General features: G+C 42.6%; 1 protein-coding gene across 2 annotated transcripts in view; it reads right to left on the bottom strand.

Moving 5' to 3' along the window:
- The window catches only part of RP1 (RP1 axonemal microtubule associated), a 325691-nt gene that overhangs the window by 95526 nt on the left and 207412 nt on the right, over positions 1–22753 (bottom strand). For both annotated transcript variants that reach the window (XM_075920696.2, XM_025183398.3), the window contains 4 exons: positions 15790–16009; positions 9097–9251; positions 2997–3210; positions 1345–1535 (listed from right to left, as the gene is read on the bottom strand). In XM_075920696.2, the coding sequence (XP_075776811.2) occupies positions 1345–1535; positions 2997–3210; positions 9097–9251; positions 15790–16009 (780 nt within the window). The remainder of the gene's footprint in view (positions 1–1344; positions 1536–2996; positions 3211–9096; positions 9252–15789; positions 16010–22753) is intronic.

Genomic DNA, 22753 nt, shown 5'->3' on the forward strand with positions numbered 1-22753 from the left:
TGCTGGAAGGAGGGGGCTTCTGCATTGGGAAGGGAGAGAAGCCAGAGCCTACCTGGATTCAGGAGAGACTTATACGTATTGCTATGAGAGAGGCCAGGCCTGAGGGAGCTTGGAGTTCCAATGGTGAGTTCAGAGGCTCAATAAGACCTCCTATTTTACCTGGCTGAGAATCACTCCAGTCTAGAGAACAGGGTTGCATTATTCCATCTGGGAGTGAGGACCTCAGGGTCTAAAGTGAGCGGATTCTCTGAGGGCACCCCTGGAAAGAGGTAGACATACTCAAATCTCAGAGAGGTGTGGTTCCAGGAAGCAAAGTAGCTTTCCCTCCGAGAGTAAGTGGACCCCAAGAAGGGCTGTCGCTGAGAAGGGGGTTCCCCCAGAGACCTTCCAGGGCCAAGAGTCCATGACAGCCCACAGTAGAGATTCTTTCCCCTCCTTTATGTCCAAATGTGGAGCTACTCCACTTCTGGGTCTGCTTCATCAGTGTTCATTTTAATTACTGTTCCACTTCCCACTGTGTGCATAACACAGACAGAGCAAAGTGGAGTGTCGGTAAGTGCTATAGGAACAGGAATAGGCCCCCCCTCCCCAATCAGAGAAGAAAGTATAATTCCCAAAAAGAAGTGAGGATGTGGATAACAAGAGGGTCCCTGCTGTGCTGATGTTTTAATTAGTTGGGAAGCAGAGGGTAAGGAGACAGAAAGAGAGGGGGAAAGGGTGAAGAGTGGCACAAGGGAGGAAGGAGTAGGACACTAAGGGGAGAACAAGGAAGTGGTAAAGGGAAAAAAAGAGGAGTAAGCAGATGGGAACAGAAAGCAAAAGACGCAAGGGAGTGGGATGGGTGTGAATACAGGATGAAGAGAGAACACAGTTAGGAAGGAGAAACATAGTAGAAGGGCGGAAGAATTGGATCATGACGTAAAGAAGAAGGGAAAAGGACGTTTTACCCTATCATACTTTGACCCCAGAAAAGTCACCTGGTATTTCTGACTTTAAATATCATTTTTGTAGACAAAGTACCACATTTTCAAAAGGGCCTCAAACTGACTTGTGTATCTGTGCCTGCAGTCTGACATGCACAACCCTGTGCACTGGCAAAGCATAGAATGTTCTCATGGAAACACCCAATGTGTGCAAATCAGACAGGATTTGTTAGTGAAAATGCCATTGCATGTGTGCAAATCCTGTCATTTGTAGACAAAAATGACAGTGCACACCAATTCTGACAGGTTTAGAAATCATGTTGGAAACGTGGCCCAATTAAAATATTTTTACAGGAATTAAAAGGCTTATTAAGTACATGATTCCTAGAAGTTTTCTGGCAATACAGAAAGGTTGAATTACTTTGATTTGAGTTGCTTTTCCTGTAATTTGAAGTGCCAACTCTTTGTGATTCAGGTCTCCATAAAAGATGAAAGAAAGGTGTATTGAATCCATTTCAGTGTTGACGTCAGATCCAATGATGTCCATTTTCCACAGACCTGAGGACTGCATGTTGATTTGAGGCAGTTTAGGACTAGAAATCAATCTTTTACCTTTAAAAAATGATCAAACAGAAAGAGGAAAGAAGACAGCATGAGCGGAAGGCATAATATATTAGGACTATAGGCTTTACAGTACACAAACACAGCTGTATTTGCCGGTTATATTGTATCTATGGCAACAGTTCACTAAGAACAACACATCAATACCTTTAATGCATTTTTCCACCAAGAATTTAACCTTAATGTTCTTTTGTGTTTCAAACTTTAGATTTGCAGATTTTTTTCTGTATGTCAAGTTGTTTTTACTATTCTTTTAAGAACTAATTATAAAACATGCAGCCTCCTTCATAACCCTAATTTACTGTTTTGACAGAAATAATCAGTGTCACAATTCACTATCTCATCTATATCACTTATCTCATTAAGAAACAACAGTAGTCTGAAGCATATCAGCACTTGGTATATAGCAAATAACATCAATGAAATTCCCCCTCACAATCATACAGTAAATAAAAGTATGTTGTATAATACTGAGGGGTGAACATTTAAAAAATGTGCTCCAAATCCACATTAGTCAGATCCTCATAAAGCAATGTTAAAAACCCTCTGAATGATTCCAGGTCTGCTACATTTGGATCTTTAATTTTGGAATCTGTTTAAACAATTCTATGTAAACAACATCCTTTGTGTTTTTAAGCAATCCTATGATGTGATATGATAAATAACAGCACACAGAGAAATCTACCGATAATGGATCTAGCAAACTATATGATGGGTTCTAAGTAAACCTAATATGGGCTCTTTGCTTTTCACTTTTTTTTTAAACTCACTGATTTCACTTGGCAATTCATTTCTGTTGGTGTAACTATCTTCTCAGCATTGTTTTTATAAAGTACAACGGCCGATTATAGCAGTCTTCTTTCTTCTTATTTTTAAATGAGACTGATGAATTTGACGTTTTGTTTGGAAGTGAGAGGCTGTGCACAGATGAAACTGTGAGCACCTCCCAATACCTTTTTGCCACATGTACCAAGGGTTTGACATGCAGTTCTGCTGCAATGATGGGCTTGAGCCAAGCCAAGTGACAGCAGTACTCAAACAAGCCCACAAATAAGAATTAAGCTGAGACCACTAAACAAACTTTTCCCTAGACTAGAAAGCATCTCCCAACAGGTAGAAAACTAGTGCATTAAAACTCTCCGGTAAGCCACTTATCCCCATGAGGCTGCTTCTCACATTCTAATCCCCCATTAAATCATTAATTGTAACATGCTAAATTAAATTTAGAGGACCAATGCTTTATGCACTGTGTATTATACAGCATTAAATTATATGATCTCTGACCTTACCAGTGTGTGGCCTTGCTATTCTAGTAAAATCATGCTGAAAATTTGTGATGTTTATGGCCAAATAAAGAAACTCTAGCAACTTTAAAGACCTACAGCCAAATTAACATGTGATGTAAGCAGATGGAACTCTCATTGAATTCAGTCTGGTTGCAGAAGGACCTACCTATTGTTGTAATCTCACAAACAGTCTCACATATTCCCAGATGAGTATCAAGCCAGTTCCAACATGGAAAGATCCATTCTTCATCTGAGTCCTCTGATTCCTTGATTGTTATCATCTTGAGATACATTCCAGCCCCATATCCTTCTCCATCATGTCCTACAACTACCTTTTGCAAATGGCTTAGGGAAACGGCCTCTATTAGAAATGAATCTATCTGCAAAAAGGAGAAATATATTGAAAATCAGCAAAAATGGTTTTCTCTTTCAACACATGCACGTGCATGTGCACATACACAAACACAGTGTAAATGCAAAATATAATAACTAGAGATTAATTTAAACCAAAAGCTTGGATCTCAATATGCCAGAACTTAAGGCTAAACTAGCCTATATATCCACTCTGAGAAACCTGCTAACTGGCTGTTCCAGTTTGTTTATTTACCGGTGTCGCAACCACAGAGCCTCATGGCTCCCATTGACTCCGGTTCGCCATTTTCAGCCAAGGGAAGTGGCGAGGTCCAGGCTGCTGCTTCCCGTGGCTCCGCTTGGCTGCAAACACTGAACCGGAGCTAATGGGAGCCATGAGGTTCTGTGGCTGCACAGCCTGTAAATAAACAAACCGGAGTGGTCAGTTAGCTGGTTTCTCAGAGTGGATCAGTGATAAACTCTGACCTAGCTCAAAATCAGGGTGTGAACTTCCTGGCTGGCTTATATCTATAATGGGTAAAAAGGAAATCCCGTGTTTGAACAGCAAATTTCTGTTCTCGATTAGATTCCAAACACTTACATCTCAGATCCATCGTTAGTAATAACTGCAGGTTCATTTGATCTTTGGCTCGTGTGGGCCATTCATCAGTCATTTTAAATTATTCTACAATGTGCTTCTGGATACCAAAATATTACAAGAAGCTCTTGGTTCTGACATACTCATTGTGAATTTCTGTCTTTCAATCTATTATGCAAATATGCACTAGTATACCAGAGGGAAGTTAACATTTTAGAAAAAAAACCATGTTCATTGGGAGAGAAGGTTTTCTATGATCCTGAGATCTCTCTTAGAAAGCAGAGATGCCTACATGTTTTCTGTGCAACATGAGAAGAAAGGAGGGAAAAGAAGACTGAAAAGTACAGGAGGGAGAGAGTTGGAGAGAGAGACACACACAAGCAAAGATGAAAGAGAAGAATGGGAAAAATCAAGAAAGAAGAGGAACAGAATGGACAGAGCAATGGGGAAGGAAAGACAAAGGGAAAGAGAAGGAAAAGAGGACAATGGGGATAAAGGAGTCAAAAGAGGAAATTTAATGCAGCACAAAAATTCACAGACAACTTGGTGCAATGCATCCTACTCGTTTTATAACAACCCTGTCTGTTTTGTACTCTACCCAAATGAGGGCCCTCTGGGCCCCAGTGTGGTTAACAATGGTCAATAAATTTTCATTAGCTACAATGAACTGGTGGCAGCCTCTCAGTATTGAATCCAGTTGAACACAATAGTTTTAACAATAACAATGGTTCAGATAATAATGATAAAAATAGATTTATGCATTACGGGATGCTAATAAATAAAAACTTCAAGACACTTATATTAGCAAACAGCTGTGTGAAGAACAATTTTGTGGTTGCCAAAGTGCTATAGAATGTCAGAGCTGTTTTTGTATAAAATACACAGTTTATCGTTCACTAATATTAAACATGGTTTCAGCTGATAAAATAGCCATTTACTAGAATTCCAGAATTAACAGGCTCTTAATTAAGGCAATACTGGAAAAAATCTGCACGAGAAGAAAGAGTTACTCACCCTATGCAGTAACTGGAGTTCTTTGAGATGTATGTCCCTGTGAGTGTGCCACTTCAGGCTGTGCATGTGCCGCTCCAGCCCTTGATGGGAGATTTCTAACTAGCAGCAATAATGGATAAGCTCCTGAGCCAACATGACCTATGCCCAGGAGCCCTGGCTAATTGGGGAGAACCAGAAAAATGGGTGCCTCTGTGTCCTGACCCTGTTACCCAGCTGGAACACCAGGCGTGTGGGCTAAATATGGCTTCATGAGCATCAGATATTTCTTTACCTAGGCACTTCCGAGGGAACAACCAGAGCAGGGGATAAGGATGGTGGATAATAGAGCACTCATAGGGACAAACATCTTGAATAACTATTTACTGGATAGGATGAGTAACTCTTCCTTTCTTTCTTTTTTTCAAGTAGTGTCCCCCCTTCACTTTTGTTCTGAGCAGTATTCCTGGGAGAAGGAGGAGGTAGCTTTGGAACAGGGTCCAGAACTGAAGCAAGTACTGCACATACAAGTGCTGCATCAGATCTGATGGGACAAAACAGGACTTAATGCTTTCAAACTGTATGGATTGAAATATAAGCAGTGGCTCTACATATCTCACTTACTGGAATGGTCTTCAAAAATGCAGTAGATGTTGCCTGTGATCTGGCTGAATGTGCTCTCATCCCTATAGGCTGAGCACCTGCAGAGTCCTAACAGGTAGAGATAAAACCCTTTTTCAAAAGTCTCTGAGAAGAGATAAGAATCCACTTAGATCTATTTGCAAAAGAGATGAAAAGTCTAAGCAATCTCCTAAACTGTTAGTCCTAGCCAGGTGGAAGGCCAAAGCTCTTCTAAACGTCCAGGATATGAAAATAGGATTCCTGCTGAGAACTATGAGATTTTAGAAAAAAATACCAGTAGATGGCTAGAATAGTTAAGATGAAGATCATTTGATAGGAACTTAGGATGTGGAACTTTAATGATCTTTTCATAAAGAACATTGTAAAGAGGTGAAGGAGAGAGATCTGCCATCAAGACTGCAGTCTCTCTGACCCTAGGAACTGACATGATTGCAACTAAGAAGGACATCTTCACTGATGAATGAAATAGGACAGTTCACCATTGGCTTGAATAGAGGTTTTATTAAGTGATTGAAAATCAGGTTGAAATCCTAAATTAGAGTCAGAGTCTAATGTGGGGGAAGAGATTACCCAGACCCTTAATAAATCTGGATGATTTCAGGTGAGCAAAAATGAAGAGTCCTTTGAGTGGGGGATGAACGGCTGGCACTGTGGCTGAACTGATAGATAACCCAGATATCGTTAGATATCTAGGATGAGAGAAAAAGGAACCAGTTCAGGGCAGAGGTAGCAATAACCAAACCAATGGATAGATCTCTTGCATTTTGGTAGGTAAATAGTGGGGGTTTATGTTTGTCTCCTGTTTAATAACACCTGTTGCATACCCATAGAGCAGGAAGCCTCTGTTCCCAAGAACCAACAAGGAGCCACACCCAGAGACAAGAGATGAAGGAATTTGATTGATGGTTGCACACTGAGTTGAAACAGGTAACAGTATCAATATTGTCTTGGATAGGCATGTGCTATGAGGAGGATTCTGACTTTATTCTACCAGATCTTATTCAGCCCCCTTAGAATTAGAGGTGTTGGGGGAAGGGACTAGAACATACTTCAACAGTAGAAGGAAGGTATCCCAGGAGCGTAGTGACATAGATTCCTCCTCAAACAGAAGAGAAGGTACTCCCTACTCTCTGAAATGGCATAAAGGATCAATCTCTGGTAGGCCTCATCTCTGGGGCATGCTATGGACAACTTGGGTGTCTAGGTTCCATTCATAGGAGAAGGAGAAATGTCTGCAGAGGGCATTGGCTGTGGTGTTCTGAATGCCTGGGAGTTAGACCCACTCAAATCAGGATATGGTGGATTATACATCTGTTCTACAGCTTTATGGCTTTATTGCCCAAGGAGTGGGCTCTTGTTCCTCCCTGCTTGTTAATGTTGCACATCATTACCCTGATTGCCTTGCTCCTGATGATGGGCACGAAATAGAGACAATTGTTCCTGACTATCTTGTGCCCAACAGTCACAAAGGGTACAGGATGGGGAGAGGATGGGTGTGAAACTATGGTTTCCTTGAGGGGAAGTATTGGTAGTGTGGTAAATTGCTGCTGCTATGTGGCCTACAGGTCCCAATATAGCCATTGCTGGGGTCCATAAGGAAGAGGAGGTAACAAGCAAGGCTGGCTCCATCATCTTTGATGACCTGCATAGTCCTCTTGCAGCTGACCAAAGTAGATTCCCTAAGGAGTATGTAGGAGAAGCCCTCACCAAAATCAAGGAGACTAATTAGGAGTCCTCTGTCTCTTCCACCACATCCTCCTATGAGGACGGGGGTGCCATTGAAGACAGATGGGAGTGATTGGAGACTGACTCTATAGCCAAGGTAATAATAGCAGAAGGCTGCTGGTACTGATGATCAGTGCACCACTAGCAACATAGACATCTGGCACTGTTGCTTATTTGGTACTGAGGATAACCCCAGTGAGCTGCTTGGATCAGTACTGATGGGTAGGTTAAGGTTCAGGACAGCACTAACAACAGAATAGATCCTTTGGTGCCAATAGCAGGGTCAAACACGATGGTACCCTACGCTTATCCCCCTTATTGAGGGATGGTTCTGGGACCCTATGGAGCCAAGTTTTTTGTCCTTGGAGTTCCATGGCTTTAGAGACCCACTGTACTGGAAGAAGGGTCGTTGGCCTCAGAGATACCTTCAAAGAATGATGACCTTGATGGGGACCTGATCTTTTTTGGAGATGGCTTCTTAGACTGAAAGTCCATGTTTCTCCTTCTGGGTATCTTCAGTAGGCTTCAAAGATTTCCCCTATATAGCGGAAGAATGCCCTAAGATTTCCAGGGTCTTGAATCTGTCCAGGGACAGTTGTGTGTTGTGGGGTGGGGAGGGGGCTCTCCTGACCTGTCAGAGTGATGTGAGGGGTATTTTATGGTTAACACTCTGAGCTTTATCTCCCTTATATTTCTTGTCCGGGATATTAGGGCCAAGCAGAAGGAACAGTTCTGCAAGATGTGGAACTTCCCCAGACAATGGAGTGCCCATTGCTCACTGGTACAGCTTCCTGACAAAAAAGACAACATTTGAAGACTGGTGAGCCAGGCATACCTCACTAGGACTAGACAAGTCTCCCAGAGAAGAAAAGAGAATGCAAAACAATCTTCTCACCTACCTAGCTAACTAACTATAAACTACATAACAGCAATAAAAAACCAGAAGGCTGAGTATGCGCTAGGTGGAAACCTTAGGGTTCCATCTCAGAGTGAGGCATCAGAGCAGGAATTGAGGGTGGTTCACCCATACACTCCTGTATAGCCTGGTGTCTGCCACAAGGAGGCTTAAGGTGCATGTGAGAGCCAAACAGACACCGATAACTAGGAATCTCCAATCAAGGGCTCAAATAGCTCATGCGCATCTGAAGTGGAGCTTACCTAGAGACACTGTTTGACAAAGAATCTAAGTTAAGTTTGGCACAGTATCTCTTTGTGGATCCTGCAGTTAGTTAATAGGAAGTGGGCTTGAGAGATATGTAGAAGCAGTTGAGAGGTTCTCTATTCTTTATGTTGTTGATATGAAATGAAATTGAATAATATTACAGAAATCTAAGACCGTCTCTTTTCTTGAAAATACTATACACTTGGTGATAAATAAGTACAAAAAAGGGTCATCTTATTTTAATCTCTCTGTTCATTACCTTCTTTTAATAAAATTTCTCATCTGAAGTTTTACATTAAAATCTCTCTTTTTTAGAACTATATCATTTGTTTTAGTATGAATGGCTACTTATGTGCCACACAAATTTGGTTCCCCCTCACTTTTATTGTTGAAAATTATCAACAGAAATAATAAACAAACTATGATTACCAAAACAGCTATTTACATTAAGGGAACGAATCTTACAGCAATGTAAGTTTTCTGCGTGAATCATTTTTATGACACTAATTTTGGTTCTTTGTCACACACCACATCCCACCTTTAAGACATAAAAAGTTGAGAGGCATGATCACAAGGGTTATGACTCAGATAAGCTCCTTTACACATGCAGATATAGGCTCCTGATTAGCACCTATGGAGAATCTAGGCATAAAGCGGGAACAGAATATAGAAGTTGATCTGATGTGAAAATCTATAAGGAAAATTTTGCTCTTAGAATCAAGAGCTTGTGGTAGACATTAAAAAACAGCGCTATTGTTTGAGTTGGTAAAAAAAACCTTTACATTTGTGTCTTTTTACCTTGTTCCTTTGAAATGGTCCTCCTTTTACCAATGATTCATGTAGTTTCCTCACACCTGTGTCCCCTCTTTTACCATACAGAGTGATATAAACATTTGCAAAGGTTTCTGATCCCCAGTGGTCACCAATGTGGATAGAGACAATATACTTGTGGACTATAAAAAGAAAGAATATTGTTTGAATAAGACAAATTGAATTGAAAGGGTAAGCTTCAAGGAAAACTGCAATATAATTTTAAAAGATTCTAATAATATCAAAGAAATAACAACAATATAAAGAATGTGTTACATGGAGATTAGCACAGAAAAGGAATAGTTCTTCTGTACAAACCCAATCCAACTCTGACTGAAGTCAGTGGGAGTCTTTCCATTGACAACCGTGGGAGCTCAATTGTCTTTATTTGGCTCTGGTACTAGTACACTTGGAAAAAATCATTTTGTTTTATTGTGTGGGACTCAGGAGGAACTTAAGAGAGGTCAGTTCTTGCCTGTCAGAAATATAAATGTTCCCTTGATAAGAATAATAAAAAGTAAACATCAACAATGAAGGTTCTCTCTTGACATGATGCAAATTAGAGCAGAGGGGATGGCCATAACATCATATCAGAATTCATGACAGTCCAAATTGACAAACTAACGCATTTAACATTGTAAAGTGCACGAGCAAGTCAGTATCTTAGATATCTGCACACAAATGTAAGGGGATTAAGCAGAAAGAACTCAAAATGCTGGAAAATAGACAAACTATGACGTGGTTGGCAATACAGATACTTGGTGGGATGCTACTCATGATTGGAATATGGATATAGAAGGGCCCGGCTTGCTCAGAAAGGACAGGTGGAGAAAAATGGAGTTTTTGCCTTAAACATGAAAATGAACTGAAGTTGAGATGGAAATAGAAGACAGACTAGAAATAGAAATAGAAGACTAGGTTAGGATGAAAAGTGTAAAAAAAAACCCCGAGGGATAATATCATGGTTGGGATCTACTATATATAACACCTAACCAAGAAGAGGAAGTTGGTGAGGATTTTTTTAAACAACTAATAAAACGTTCCAAATCACTGGACTTGATGGTGAATGGGGATTTCAAATATTCAGACATCTGTTGGAAAAATAACACAGCAGGGCACAGATAATTCAACAAGTTCTTGGAATATATTGGAGACTTTCTTTTTTATTTCAGAAGGTAGAGAAAGCTACTAGAGGGGAGGCTGTTCTATAATTTATTTTGATAAATAGGGAGTAACTGGTTGAGAATTTGAAAAGGGAAGGCTGTTTGAGTGAAAGTGATCACAAAGTGATAGTGTTCATGAGTCTAACTTCTAAGATATGGCAGGGAGGAGAACAGCAAAATACAGACAATTGATTTCAAGAAGGCAAACTTTAGTAAATTCAGGGAGTTGGTAGGTAAGAGCCCATGGGAAAAATAACTGAAGACAGTTGTCAGTTTTTCTAAGAGACATTATTAAGACCACAAAAGCAAACTATTCCATTGCATAGGAAAGTTGAGAAGTATGATAAGGGAGCACCCTGGCTTAATCAGGAAATATTGTATTATCTAAAAATCAAAAGAGTCCTACAACAAGAGGAAATTAGATCAAATTGAAAAGAATGAATATAAATAAATAACACAAATATGTAGGGGAAAAATTAGAAAAGCCAACACACAAAATGAGCTCAAATTAGCTAAAGGCATAAAGGTAACAAGAAAATATTCTACAAATACATTAGAAGCAAGAGGAAGACCAAGAACAGAGCAGGCTCATTACTCAATGAAAAGAGGAAAACAATAACAGAAACTGTGGAAATGACTTTTTGTATAGGTCTCCACCAAGAAGGTTGGTTGTGACTGCAAACCTAACGTAGTGAATGCAAGTGAAAATGGTGTAGGATCAAAAGCTAAAATAGTGGGAGGAGGCATTTAAAATTATTTAGACAAGTTAGATGTTCTGAAGTTACAAAGGCCTAATGAAATGCATCCTAGAATACTCAAGGAGCTGACTGAGGAGGTTACCCATGGTTCATAGCCATGTTAGAAGGGCAGGAGTGGCCAACCTGCTACAGATGAAGAGCCAAAATAATGGTGGATACAGCGCAAAGAGCCAAGGGAAAAAAAGTTGTTGAGAAAAAAAAAAAGCCCATCACCCTTTTAAGAGCAGAGCAGCCATTGCCCTTTGAACGTGGCCATTTTGAAGTCTGCATGGTACGCTGCAATTCTGACTCTGTCTTTTTCAGACAGAAACCCTCTGCCCCTTTCAGAGCCACTTGGTACGGGTGCAGGAGCCGCAATTTTTTCTTTGAAGAGCTGCATGTGGTTCACAAGCCATGGGCCACCCCTGGCATAGAGAATACACTTATAAAGTTTGCATATGATACCGAGCTTGGAGTGATTGTCAGTGCTTTAGAGGGTAGGATAATAATTCAAAATGATCTAGAACAAACAGGAGAAATGTTTTTGAGGTAAATAGCATGACATTCAGTAAGGACATTCAGTAAGTACTCCACTTAGCAAGGAACAATCAGTTCCACACATACGAATGGAAAATTAGTGTCTAGGAAAGAGTACATCAAAAAGGGATCTAGAGATCACAATGGAACACAAACTAAACATGAGTCAACACTGTAATACCATTGCAAAAAAAAGCAAATATTATTCTGGGATGCATTAGGAGGAATGTTTAAGCAAGACATGAGAAATAATTCTTCCACTCTGATTAGGCCTTAGCTGGAGTACTGTGTCCAGTTCTGGGCACAACATTTCAGGAAAGGTGTGGACAAACTATAGAAAGTCCAGAGAAGTGCAACAAAAATGACTGAAGGTCTAGAACAGTGGTCACCAACCAGTAGATTAGGATCTACTGATAGATGTTGGAACCTCTGACAGCTGATCTTGACTGGTTTGACCAAGAGGTATCAAGTGCCAGCACTTCAGGTGACCCTCCCCGCACTGCTGGTCATCTTCTGCCCTTTGCTTGAAGCTTCCCTTCTCCCTGGGGAGCCTCCTGCTTTCTGGGCAGGAGGGAAAGGAGGGGTGCTGATACCAAGGTGCCCCTCCCACTCTGTATCCTTTCTCCACAAAGCAGAGAGGGGCACATCAGGACTTGAGATGGAGTTTGCTGGCTGCTTTGGGGAGTGGTGCAGGTCCAGGTCAGGGGTGAGCCTGCCTTAGCCCCACTGCACCAACAACTAGGAGCCACCTGAGGTAAGCAGTGCCCAGCTGGAGTTCTCATCCTGAAACCTAACCCCAGTTATGAACCCTCTCCTGGACTCTAAGTCCCTGGCCTAGCCCCGAGCACTCCTGCATTCCAACTACCTGCCCCAAGAGCAGCTCAGAGTCTCTCTCACACTCCAGATCCCTTAATCTAAGACCAGAGCCAGCACCCCAATTCTCTGCCCCAGCCTGATGAAAGTGAGCGAGGATGGGCAAGAGAGGGTATGTCTACACTACCCTCCTAATTCGAACTAGGAGGGTAATGTAGGCATACCGCACTTGCAAATGAAGCCCGGGATTTGAATTTCCCGGGCTTCATTTGCATAAGCCGGGCGCCGCCATTTTTAAATCCCGGCTAGTTCGAACCCCGTGCCACGCGGCTACACGCGGCACGGAGTAGCTAGTTCGGATTAGGCTTCTAATCCGAACTAGCTGTACTCCTCATTCCACGAGGAGTACAGCTAGTTCGGATTAGAAGCCTAATCCGAACTAGCTACTCCGTGCCGCGTGTAGCCGCGCGGCACGGGGTTCGAACTAGCCGGGATTTAAAAATGGCGGCGCCCGGTTTATGCAAATGAAGCCCGGGAAATACAAATCCCGGGCTTCATTTGCAAGTGCGGTATGCCTACATTACCCCCCTAGTTCGAACTAGCGGGGTAGTGTAGACATACCCAGAGGGAGGATGGAGGTAGCAGGGGCGGGGCCTCAGAGAAGGAGCAAGGGTATTTATATTTGAGGTAGATCTTGGATTGCACTTAAATTCAAAAAGTAAACTTTTGCTTAAAAAGGTTGGAGACCACTGGTCTAGAAAACCTGACCTATTAGGAAAGATTGAAAGAATTAGGTTTGTTTAGTCTGGAAAACAGAAGACTAAGGGTCTGTCTACAATGTATTCCTCTTTCGAGAGAGGAATGCAAATGCAGGTGAATTAAATTGCAAATGAAGCGCGGATTTGAATTTCCCACACTTCATTTGCCTAATTGCATCCGGACGCTATTTTGAAATACCCTATTTCGAAAAAAGAAACGCATCCGGACGCTATTTTGAAATACCCTATTTCGAAAAAAGAAACGCTGTGCAGACATGGTTATTTCAAAAGAAAACCCTTCTTTTGAAATTACCCTGTTTAATTTAATTTAAATTACCAGTTTAAGAGTAATTTCGAAAGAAGGGTTTTCTTTCAAAATAACCGCTTCCGCATAGTGTTTCTTTTTTCGAAATAGGGTATTTCGAAATAGCGGCCGGACGCGATTAAGCAAATGAAGTGTGGGAAATTCAAATCCGTGCTTCATTTGCAATTTCATTCACCTGCATTTGCATTCCTCTCTTGAAAGAGGAATGCAGTATAGACATACCCTGAGAGGGGACATGGTAACAGTTTTCAAGTACCAAAAAGGTTGTTACAATGAGGAGGGGGAAAATTATTCTCCTTAATTTCTGAGGATAGAACAAGAAGCAATGGGTTTAAACTGCAGCAAAGGAGGTTTAGATTGGACATTAGAGGAAACTTTCTGTCAGGGTGGTTAAGCACTGGAATAAATTGCCTAAGGAGATTGTAGAATCTGCATCATTGGAGATTTTTAAGAGCAGTGTAAACGAACACCTCTCAAGGGTAGTCTAGATGGTGCTTGTTCATGCTATGAGTTCAGAGGACTGGACTTGATGACCTATCAAGGTTCCTTCCAGTGCTATGATTCTATAATGCCTTTTAAAGTATTTTTTTTTTATAATGCACTCATAATGCAATCATTTCACTGGTCCAATCTACACTGTCAGAGAGGCCTTCTTCTGGGAAGTATCAATAAGACAGCAGCCCTGTTTACCCTTCATGGTCATACTGACATAGTAATATGAACTCCTAAATAATGTTTCTATATTATTTGTATTAACATTGCTATTTGGGTAATCTTTAGCCATTGAAGAGGTCCTAATTAATCGGTATAGTTTTCCTTTAAGATCCATAGCAGTTTTCAGATGTGCAGATAGGACCAAATAGACTTATTAACCATTAACTTTTAGGGTATATCTACACCACAGATCTTACAGTGCAACAGCTATACTGCTGCAGCTGCACTTCTGTAAGGTCTTCTATGTAGGTTCTCTATTCTCTCCTATCTTAGTATAATTTAACCACTCCTGACAAGCAGCAGTATCTATGTCAACAAGAGACATTCTCTAGCCAAAAAATTGCTGTCAACGCCAGCACTTTTTTCAGTGAAACTTATGTCAGTGAAGGGAGTGTTTTTGTCATTGTTTTACTGACAAAACTTCTAGTGTAGACATAGCCTCAATTTAGAGAAACCATGAAAGTTAGGCCCTTAACCACGTCTTGCATGCATAATTTGAAAATCTGAGGCTCCGTATTCTTTAATTTTATGGGTACATATTTGGAATGTCTTGTGAAAAAAATGCGGCCTCCCAACATTACAAAAATGCCCTTGAAATTACATCATAACTTTATTGTGCAGTAATGACTATTTCTGATGTTCACCTCAGTAACTCAAGCTATGGTAAACTGAGGAATTCAATACTAATTCTCCCAAAATTAACTTCCATGGCTTTGCATTATGTCTTATCTTTTACTAGCATAATTAGATTTTCCCAGTGTCGCACACTTAGGTACCTCTATACAGCAGTGTTATTTCGAAATACAATAGTGCGCATCTATCCAGCAAGACATTTTGTCAAAATAATGTTGAGATAGTGGACTTCTTACTCTGACTCATGGTAACGCTCATTTCATAAGGACTAAGGGAAGTCAAAGGAAGAGTGTTCTTCCTTCGACTTCCTGCTATGTAGACAGCACCAAAAGCTAGTTAAAATAGTTTAATTCAAAGCTATGCAATTGACATAGCTGAAGTTCCGTAACTTAATTCAACTTTTGCCCTGCTGTGTAGATGTACCCTTAAGCTATGTCTAGACTGCATCCCTCTGTCGACAGAAGGATGCAAATCAGGCACATTGAAATTGCTAATGAAGCAGGGATTTAAATATCCCATGCCTCATTAGCATAAACATGGCTGCCGCTTTTTTTCTAAACGGAGTTTTTTCAAAAAACCAGCAGTCTAGATGCGGATCTGTCGAAAAAGACTTTATTTTTGACAGATCCGCGTCTAGACTGCCTTTTTTTTTTTTAAACTCCGTTTTGGAAAAAAGCAGCTGACATGTTTATGCTAATGAGGCACGGGATATTTAAATCCCTTCTTCATTAGCAATTTCGATGTGCCTAATCTACATATCTCTGTCGACAGAGAGGTGTAGTCTAGACACACCCTTTGTGTTATGCCCAAGATTAGGCAATTATTAAGCACAATTTCTAATTTAACTGGGAGAGATTTTTAAAATATTATCACAGCACATGGAGTTGCTGTGGAACCACTGTAGATATGCAGTACAGGGAATGATTAAATATAATATTTGCCCAATTGATTATTTTTCAAAGGCTGGTTCACATTGTTCCTGTCTCCTTTGTTATTTTTACCTGGTAAAGGTCTCTGGTTCTCATGCACTGCAGGGAATTCTTTCACTAGTTCCTGATCTTCTTTGTTAATAGAAAGCCAGCAGTTACAGTCAAAGTTCACTTCTTGTTTAGTATGTAGCTCTTGCATGTGAAAGGACTTCAGATGCCAGCCCTCAAAGTCTGGCAAAATATCACAGCTGACCCGAATCTTGTATACATCCCCCACATCTTCAGTTTCAACCTGCAATAAATATAAAGAAGTTTATGTTAACAGAGAGGAAGGATGATTTGGGGGTAAAGTAAAGGAATTGAGGGAATCTATTTCTCATGTGAGCTTGAGCATGTCATGTGACTCTACCTTCTCAGTTCCCTTTTCTGAAAAATAGGATCATACTTTCCACACTAAGATGCTAACATCTGTACACCTTAGATGAAAGGTGTTCTGTAATGGCCTGATCATGTCAGTTGCTCAGTGTCCAAAACTAGTATTAAAATCAATCAGATCAACCCCTACGTATTAGGTATGACGAGGAATAACAAGTAGTAATAATAAAGCCTACCTCAAGTAGTTTTAATGAAATGTCCACTAGTAAAATGTAAAAGAGTCTCACCTCGCTCACCCCAAGAAGGGCTACGGTTGCCCATATTTATTGCAATTCCGGGATAGTCCCGTAGACCTAGGCACAACCCGCGGAGCAAGCACGCCCGGTTCCCCAGTCCCTCGATTATATTAGAGGACGACTGAGGCTGTCTGTTCCGGCCGGTGGAGTAGGGGGGTTCGGGCCCACCCCTCTCCGAACCCCGGCCCAGGGCCCTGAAGGCAGGGACTCAGGGTCCCTCCCTAGCGGATGGGGGCAGTACCCCAAAACACACCCGCTCACGGGCTCCACGACCCCGCCCTGGGCCGCTCCCTACTTCGCCGGCCGGAACAGACAGCCTCAGTCGTCCTCTAATATAATCGAGGGACTGGGGAACCGGGCGTGCTTGCTCCGCGGGTTGTGCCTAGGTCTACGGGACTATCCCGGAATTGCAATAAATATGGGCAACCGTAGCCCTTCTTGGGGTGAGCGAGGTGAGACTCTTTTACAGATAGATTTTTATAATCCAAATGATTTCATAACCACTTCACCAGGGAAAAGGAGCCATTTTGTTCTTTAAAAAAATCATTCACCTTATACATTTAGCTTTGCCTTAGAGTAGGGTCTCCCAACCTATGTGTCAGGACCTAAATATGGGTCACCATTACATTTCAAAAGGGTCACCAGGTGTCTCCTCAGGTAGCTCTTAAGGAGCCATTCACACATGTTTTGAATTGCCCTGGGTCAGCAAGTCTTCCTGAATTGTCAAAATGGGTCCCTATCTGGAAAAGAAGGACAACCCTGCCTTAGAGGGTTGCCTGTCCCTACTCTCGATGATGTAACAGTGTTATCCTGATGAATGGGAATGGGATACTGTTGATACTTGATACTTTTGCTGGTTAACTTCAAGTCCAGGTGGAATCTTTCTGCTGCTACCTACCTCCAAGGGTCCCTCTGAGACCCAGTTTATCCATCTACTCCACAGCTTGAAGGGCTGAGGGCGAATGATATAGATATAAAAAAAGCTGAGATAGACGTAGAAAAATCTTCAGTCTGATCCCTCCTAATTATGTTTTCATTTTCTTAGTGCTTGTGGAGCAGGAAGGAAGAGAGAAGAAAACCACTGAACCCATCATTCTCTCCTCTTCCCACCCCTTATTCCCATAGGTAGTGATCTGCAGCCTCCTCAAGGTATAAAAGTTGTTGGATTGGACAGAGAGAGCAACTTTCATTCACAGCCATCAGGCTGAAACAGCCCCACCTCTGACAATAGAAAAGGGAAGTTTCAGCAGTCTTCTACTGGAAACAACAGTGGTTTCAAGAGAAACAAGAAACAAAGCTAGTTTTATAATGTAACAATTAATTTAAAGAAAGGCTTAAGCATAAAAATTTTGCCCAGGATCTCATATTCTGTCAAAACTACCTTCTCTGGTTTTATACGTTAATGTTTTCACTCCAACCACAACATAAGGCTTTGTGACTGGTGCTTGAGAGTGTTAAACTGTTATTAAAGCACAGCAGAGATGAAGGGACATTTCATAGAAGAGGGTTGTTAATTGCCCTACTTACATTAACAACAACAGAGGTCAGCGAGCTAAAACACCGGAGTGTTTGGAACAGTCAGAGGAAACTGACAGTCAAAAAGATGGCACCCACTAAAATAATACCATTAACAGAAAAGGCCAATGGGTTAATTCTACTTCCAAACTAAATCCCAGGAGTCAAGGAGAAGTTCATAGTGACTGGGGCATGAAATCCTCCTCATAGTGCAAGTAGTGGTAGCAGTGCTGCCTTGTGGCTGATGCTGTGATCACGGTAGATATGTACTGGTGGATCCAGCAGACTTCCCCCTCTCTTTCCTTGGCCTGCACCTACTTGCCCCTGAGCCCTGCTATATGGGGATATCTGAAGCACGCAATGGCAGGCTTGCTGATGTGGGAAGGGCAATTGCCTAGGAGACCATGCAATTTAAAAGGACCCAGGGGCTCCTGGCTGCTGCTAACACTCCCCTCACAGCATGCCATTCCCCAGTGACTGGCACGTTCCTGCCCCCCAGGGGGGAGGGAGTCTCTGCATGCTTCCTGCTCTCCAAGCCCTGACTCTTCAGCTCTCATTGGCTAGAAACTGCAGCCAATTGGAGCTGTGGGGGAAGTGCCTGCAGGCAGCGGCTTATGGAGACCCCCCCCTTACAGCCCACCCCCTACCCCAGCCCAGAGCCTTCACGCATAACTCCTTCTCACACCTCAAGCCTCTGCCCCAGCCTAGAGTCTGCACTTCACACCCAAACTCCCTTCTACAGCCCACACCTCACATGCCCTTCTGCACCCAAACTCCCTCCTAGAGCCTGGACCTCACATCCACTCCTGCACCTGAACCTGGTGAGAGTAAGTGAGGGTGAGGGAGAGCGAGTGGGGAGTAGGGCCTCAGAGAAGGGACAGGACAGGGGCGTGGCATCAGGGAAGGGTCAGGGCAAAAGTCTTTGGATTGGCAACTCTACCAGGCAGGCATGTGGGAGCCCTAGAAGAGCATAGCCACCAATACACTAGGCACCAGCCAGTGCAGGCACTGCTCTGCCCAAATGTCAGGGGGACTTCACCTGCTTGTGCATGCCTGGGGGCCCATTGGCTGTTCTATCCCAGATCAGAATTGCTGTTAAGCCTGCACAGTGGGTTTGCTCCCCTTTGTGGGTTCGCAAAATCCTTCTCAGCCTTGTGTAATGGAGTCACATTGATTTCATTGTGTTTAAGGACATCACTGTGTCCATCCAAGGGGAGAAAGAATTTCCCTATTACAAGGACAGGGTTGGGTTTTTATGCAAGCATTTTTCATTCAAGGTTGTGGCGATTGCATAGGGTATCATGAAGCATTGCTATATTTATACTAATAGGTCTAATTCTTCTCAAAATGTGTGCTTTTTATCTCTTATTCTCTAGCGGAGAATGTACTGTTCTTGTATAGGTCCAAATTGTGCCTTCTTCATAAGCAATAATGTCGTAAGATCTGCCTTTTTTCACAGTAAGACTTCCTGTTTTTAAAATTGACTGTAGTTTTTCCTTCTTACAGATGGCTCCTTTTACTTCACCCATTTCACTCAACTACTCAATTGTATGTAGCATAGACTAGTTGCTGGACAAAACTTTATGATTTAGAATTGCAGAACTAAAACACTTGGCTATTTTTCTTCTTACTTTACGTGGCAGAGTGTACCTTACATATGGTGACCAGATATCCTGTTTTTAAAGGGACAGTCCCACATTTACGCCCTCCTGCAGGTGTCCTGACTTTATTTATTTGAAGAATGAGCAGTTTGTCTTGCATTTTCTGTCTCTGCCCTTCTATCAGTACAGGTGGGACCTACTGCTGGCTGAATCCTTGCTCACCAGTCACCCACCCGCCAGTGGTGAGGAGGGTCCAGTAGCTGATGAGTGTGCAAGGCTGGCGGTTAGGCAAAACTGCAGCATGTGAGGCTAGCTGTTCCCCGGGCTGTTCCATCAGTGCAGTCCCTGCTGTGTGCCTCCTCTTTGCCAGCAGGCTGCCCCCTGCCCTCACCTCCTTTCCATCCAGCACTGGCTGCTTGCTGCAGTGGCTGGTGAGTACAGGCAGGTAGTGGCTGGTTATGTGTGACCTCTGCTGCCCACCCATCAGCCTTTTACATGCTTCCTTTTTCAATGCCCTCTCCCTGCTGCTCTTCAATACTCCACCCGCGGCAGGGTACACCCCACCACTTCCCACACTGTGCAGAGAACCAACCCGTGGTCGGATCATTCCACTCATTAACAGCTGGGCTGGCAGGCTCCTTCCTTCCCCAACTGCCTCTGACTGGGACGGCTCGCAAGGAAAGTTCAAGACCCTCTGGCCCAGGGCACAGTGCTGGCTTGGGGAAGCTTCTCTGCCCCTAATGTAAGCTCTGAAGTGTTGGGGAGGAAGCAGTTTCTAGCCTGTTTGTGCCCAGATCCTGCAGATCCCCAGGCAAAGGCACATAACACCCTCCTCACATCCTGTCCCCTTACCCCCCTCTCCCCACCCAGCAGTGCTGGGATGTTCTGTCTCCTAGGCATCCACCTGTACTGAGGCACCTCTCTGGCCAGGTTCAGCCAAGTTCCCTGGGACCTCATGTTCAGTGAACCCTTAAGGCTTAACCCCTTCCTGCCTGCACTGTAGCAAGGGGACAGGAGATGGCGGGGTAATAATGTCCATGGCCAGCAACAGCCATGCATTAGCTGCCTTTCTACACTGTATGTCCTGGAAGGGACCAGATGCTTCTAATCATAGAAGAGTGGCAATGGGGTTTAGGAGGGAACAGATGACCCCTGGAAAAACATCTCTACCTCTACCTCCATCACCACCACTGTGTAGCTGGAAGCTGCTCCTGTCCTTTCCCTCCTACAGAGTGCCAAAAGGCTGCTGCTGACCTCATTCTGGTGTAAACCCTGACAGAAATCTGGGGCTCCTGTGACTCTGTGTCCCCCCACATATTGCCTTGAGAAAACATGGTGCCAGGTACCAGAAGAGTTGAGTCTGTCCTGGAGATCCATCCAGGCATAGAAAATGGAGAGCACTGGGTAGGCAGGGTTGGATTGGATTGGTCCAAAGGTTTATGAGAGTGTGTGTCACCTCTCCCTGTGCTAGTTTGTACTGCATAGTTCTTATTGTTTGCCATTGAACACGAATAATTTTACCAGGTGTCCCACATTCAGCATAGGTAAATAGGGTCACTCTGACCTTACATCCTTGTCTTCTGTTACTCAAACCTGCAGCCTTCTAAGCTTTTAAATTCTTGAAAAAATTTCTAGTGACCCTGTAAAGGGTATATATTGCATTCCTTGCAGCAAATGTGCAGACAACATACACGGTAGATGTATGATAGAATAAGCCAATTTCAGAGAAAATTTCACGACTGTGTAAAGTGTTACTACTCTAAAACCATTGTTTCCCCTTCATTTCCCATATTCATGATTTCAATTAACACTATGACTATGCCTCCAACCAGAAAACATCTGCAGCCAGACTTTTTCCTGATCTACTGAATTAAACTACACTGGGTAACCTCAATTGAATTCACCAGACATTTCTTTCCTTTTTTTTATCTAATTCAGTCATCATTATCCTTTTTTTTTCTGTTCTAGTTTTTTGGTCTACCCTCAGAATGCACATTTTTATTACATCAATTCTAACATCTCCTGAGCAACTTACCATGATCACCTATCTATTTTAGAACTGGATCCAAAAATTGTCTTTCTGCACCTTCTGATCCCTCTTAGCTTCAAATTAATGAAAAATGACCTAAGTAGAACTGAGCAAATAATTCTTAGCAGTGCAGCACTTTCCTCATCTGGTGGAATATTTGCAAGCAGAATACTCTTTCCTCATATTTATTCATGATTCAACGTTTGCTAATTAATTTTGTCACATTTTTTTTCCTCTCTCAATTAATCGCAGTTTGAACCAAGCATTCTAGAGTTGGTGCTTGAAATTTGAGCTATGGTTAGTTGTGATTGGTCACATACTGAGCAATAGATATTGCTGTTGTCCCATGACTGAAAGAGCTTAACTCTTACAATCAAGAGATGGCTTTGAACAAGCCACTGAGATGGCTTTAAACCTCTAAGACAAAGGTACCAGATAAAAGAAGCTTAGGTAAATTTGCAGTATTTTAAGCCTTTTCCTTTCTGGCCCATACAAGATTTCTTCAGAGGAATCAGTGCTAGAATAGTTAAGCTATTATCTGGATGCACACCTTAACTCTAATTCTTTGTCACCTTCACATAAAGCATGTTGCAGTAGGTTATAGGAAAGTGGCCCAAGGAACATTGAGGGCAGGTAAGGGGAGTGAAGGATGTCAGGACAAGGCTGTTGCCACAGGGTCTCTTGTCTGGGACCCAGAGTAGTGGGCAGGCCGGGGTCCTCCCCTTGCACCACACCTGGCCACATGTGAGCATGGCCTATACAGGCTGCAGCTTGCCTCTGAGGCAAGGGGCTAGACTTTGGTCCTGAAAGACTGAGGATTGCTGATACACCCAAAAGGGGGCAGGGCAGAGTAGTGGGCACTGCCAGAGGGCAGTGTCCTGAAGATGGCACTGTGGTCCAGGGAGCTATGCAGGTCCAGAACCAGAGGATGGAGAGAGTGGAGCGACAATGGGTGAAACACTGGTCAGAAAGCAGTGCACACTATAAATCAAGCTGGAATAACCAGCAAGTGGTGCTGCGGCTGTGAGTCGACCCTACTACAGATGGGTGCATGCATGTGTGATCTTAGCTACAAAGGGTGTTGTCAAATTCATGTCATTGCCTCTGTATCAGAGCTCTGGAAATCCTCTGATGTGCTAAGCAGTGACCCTTTCCACAGAAAACATATAAAGTGCCACTTCCCATATGATTATTATTTGTATTTCAGTTTCATGCACAGC

This window comes from Pelodiscus sinensis, chromosome 2 (assembly GCF_052426305.1).
Source record: "Pelodiscus sinensis isolate ZL-2025 chromosome 2, ASM5242630v1, whole genome shotgun sequence".
NCBI lineage: Eukaryota > Metazoa > Chordata > Testudines > Trionychidae > Pelodiscus > Pelodiscus sinensis.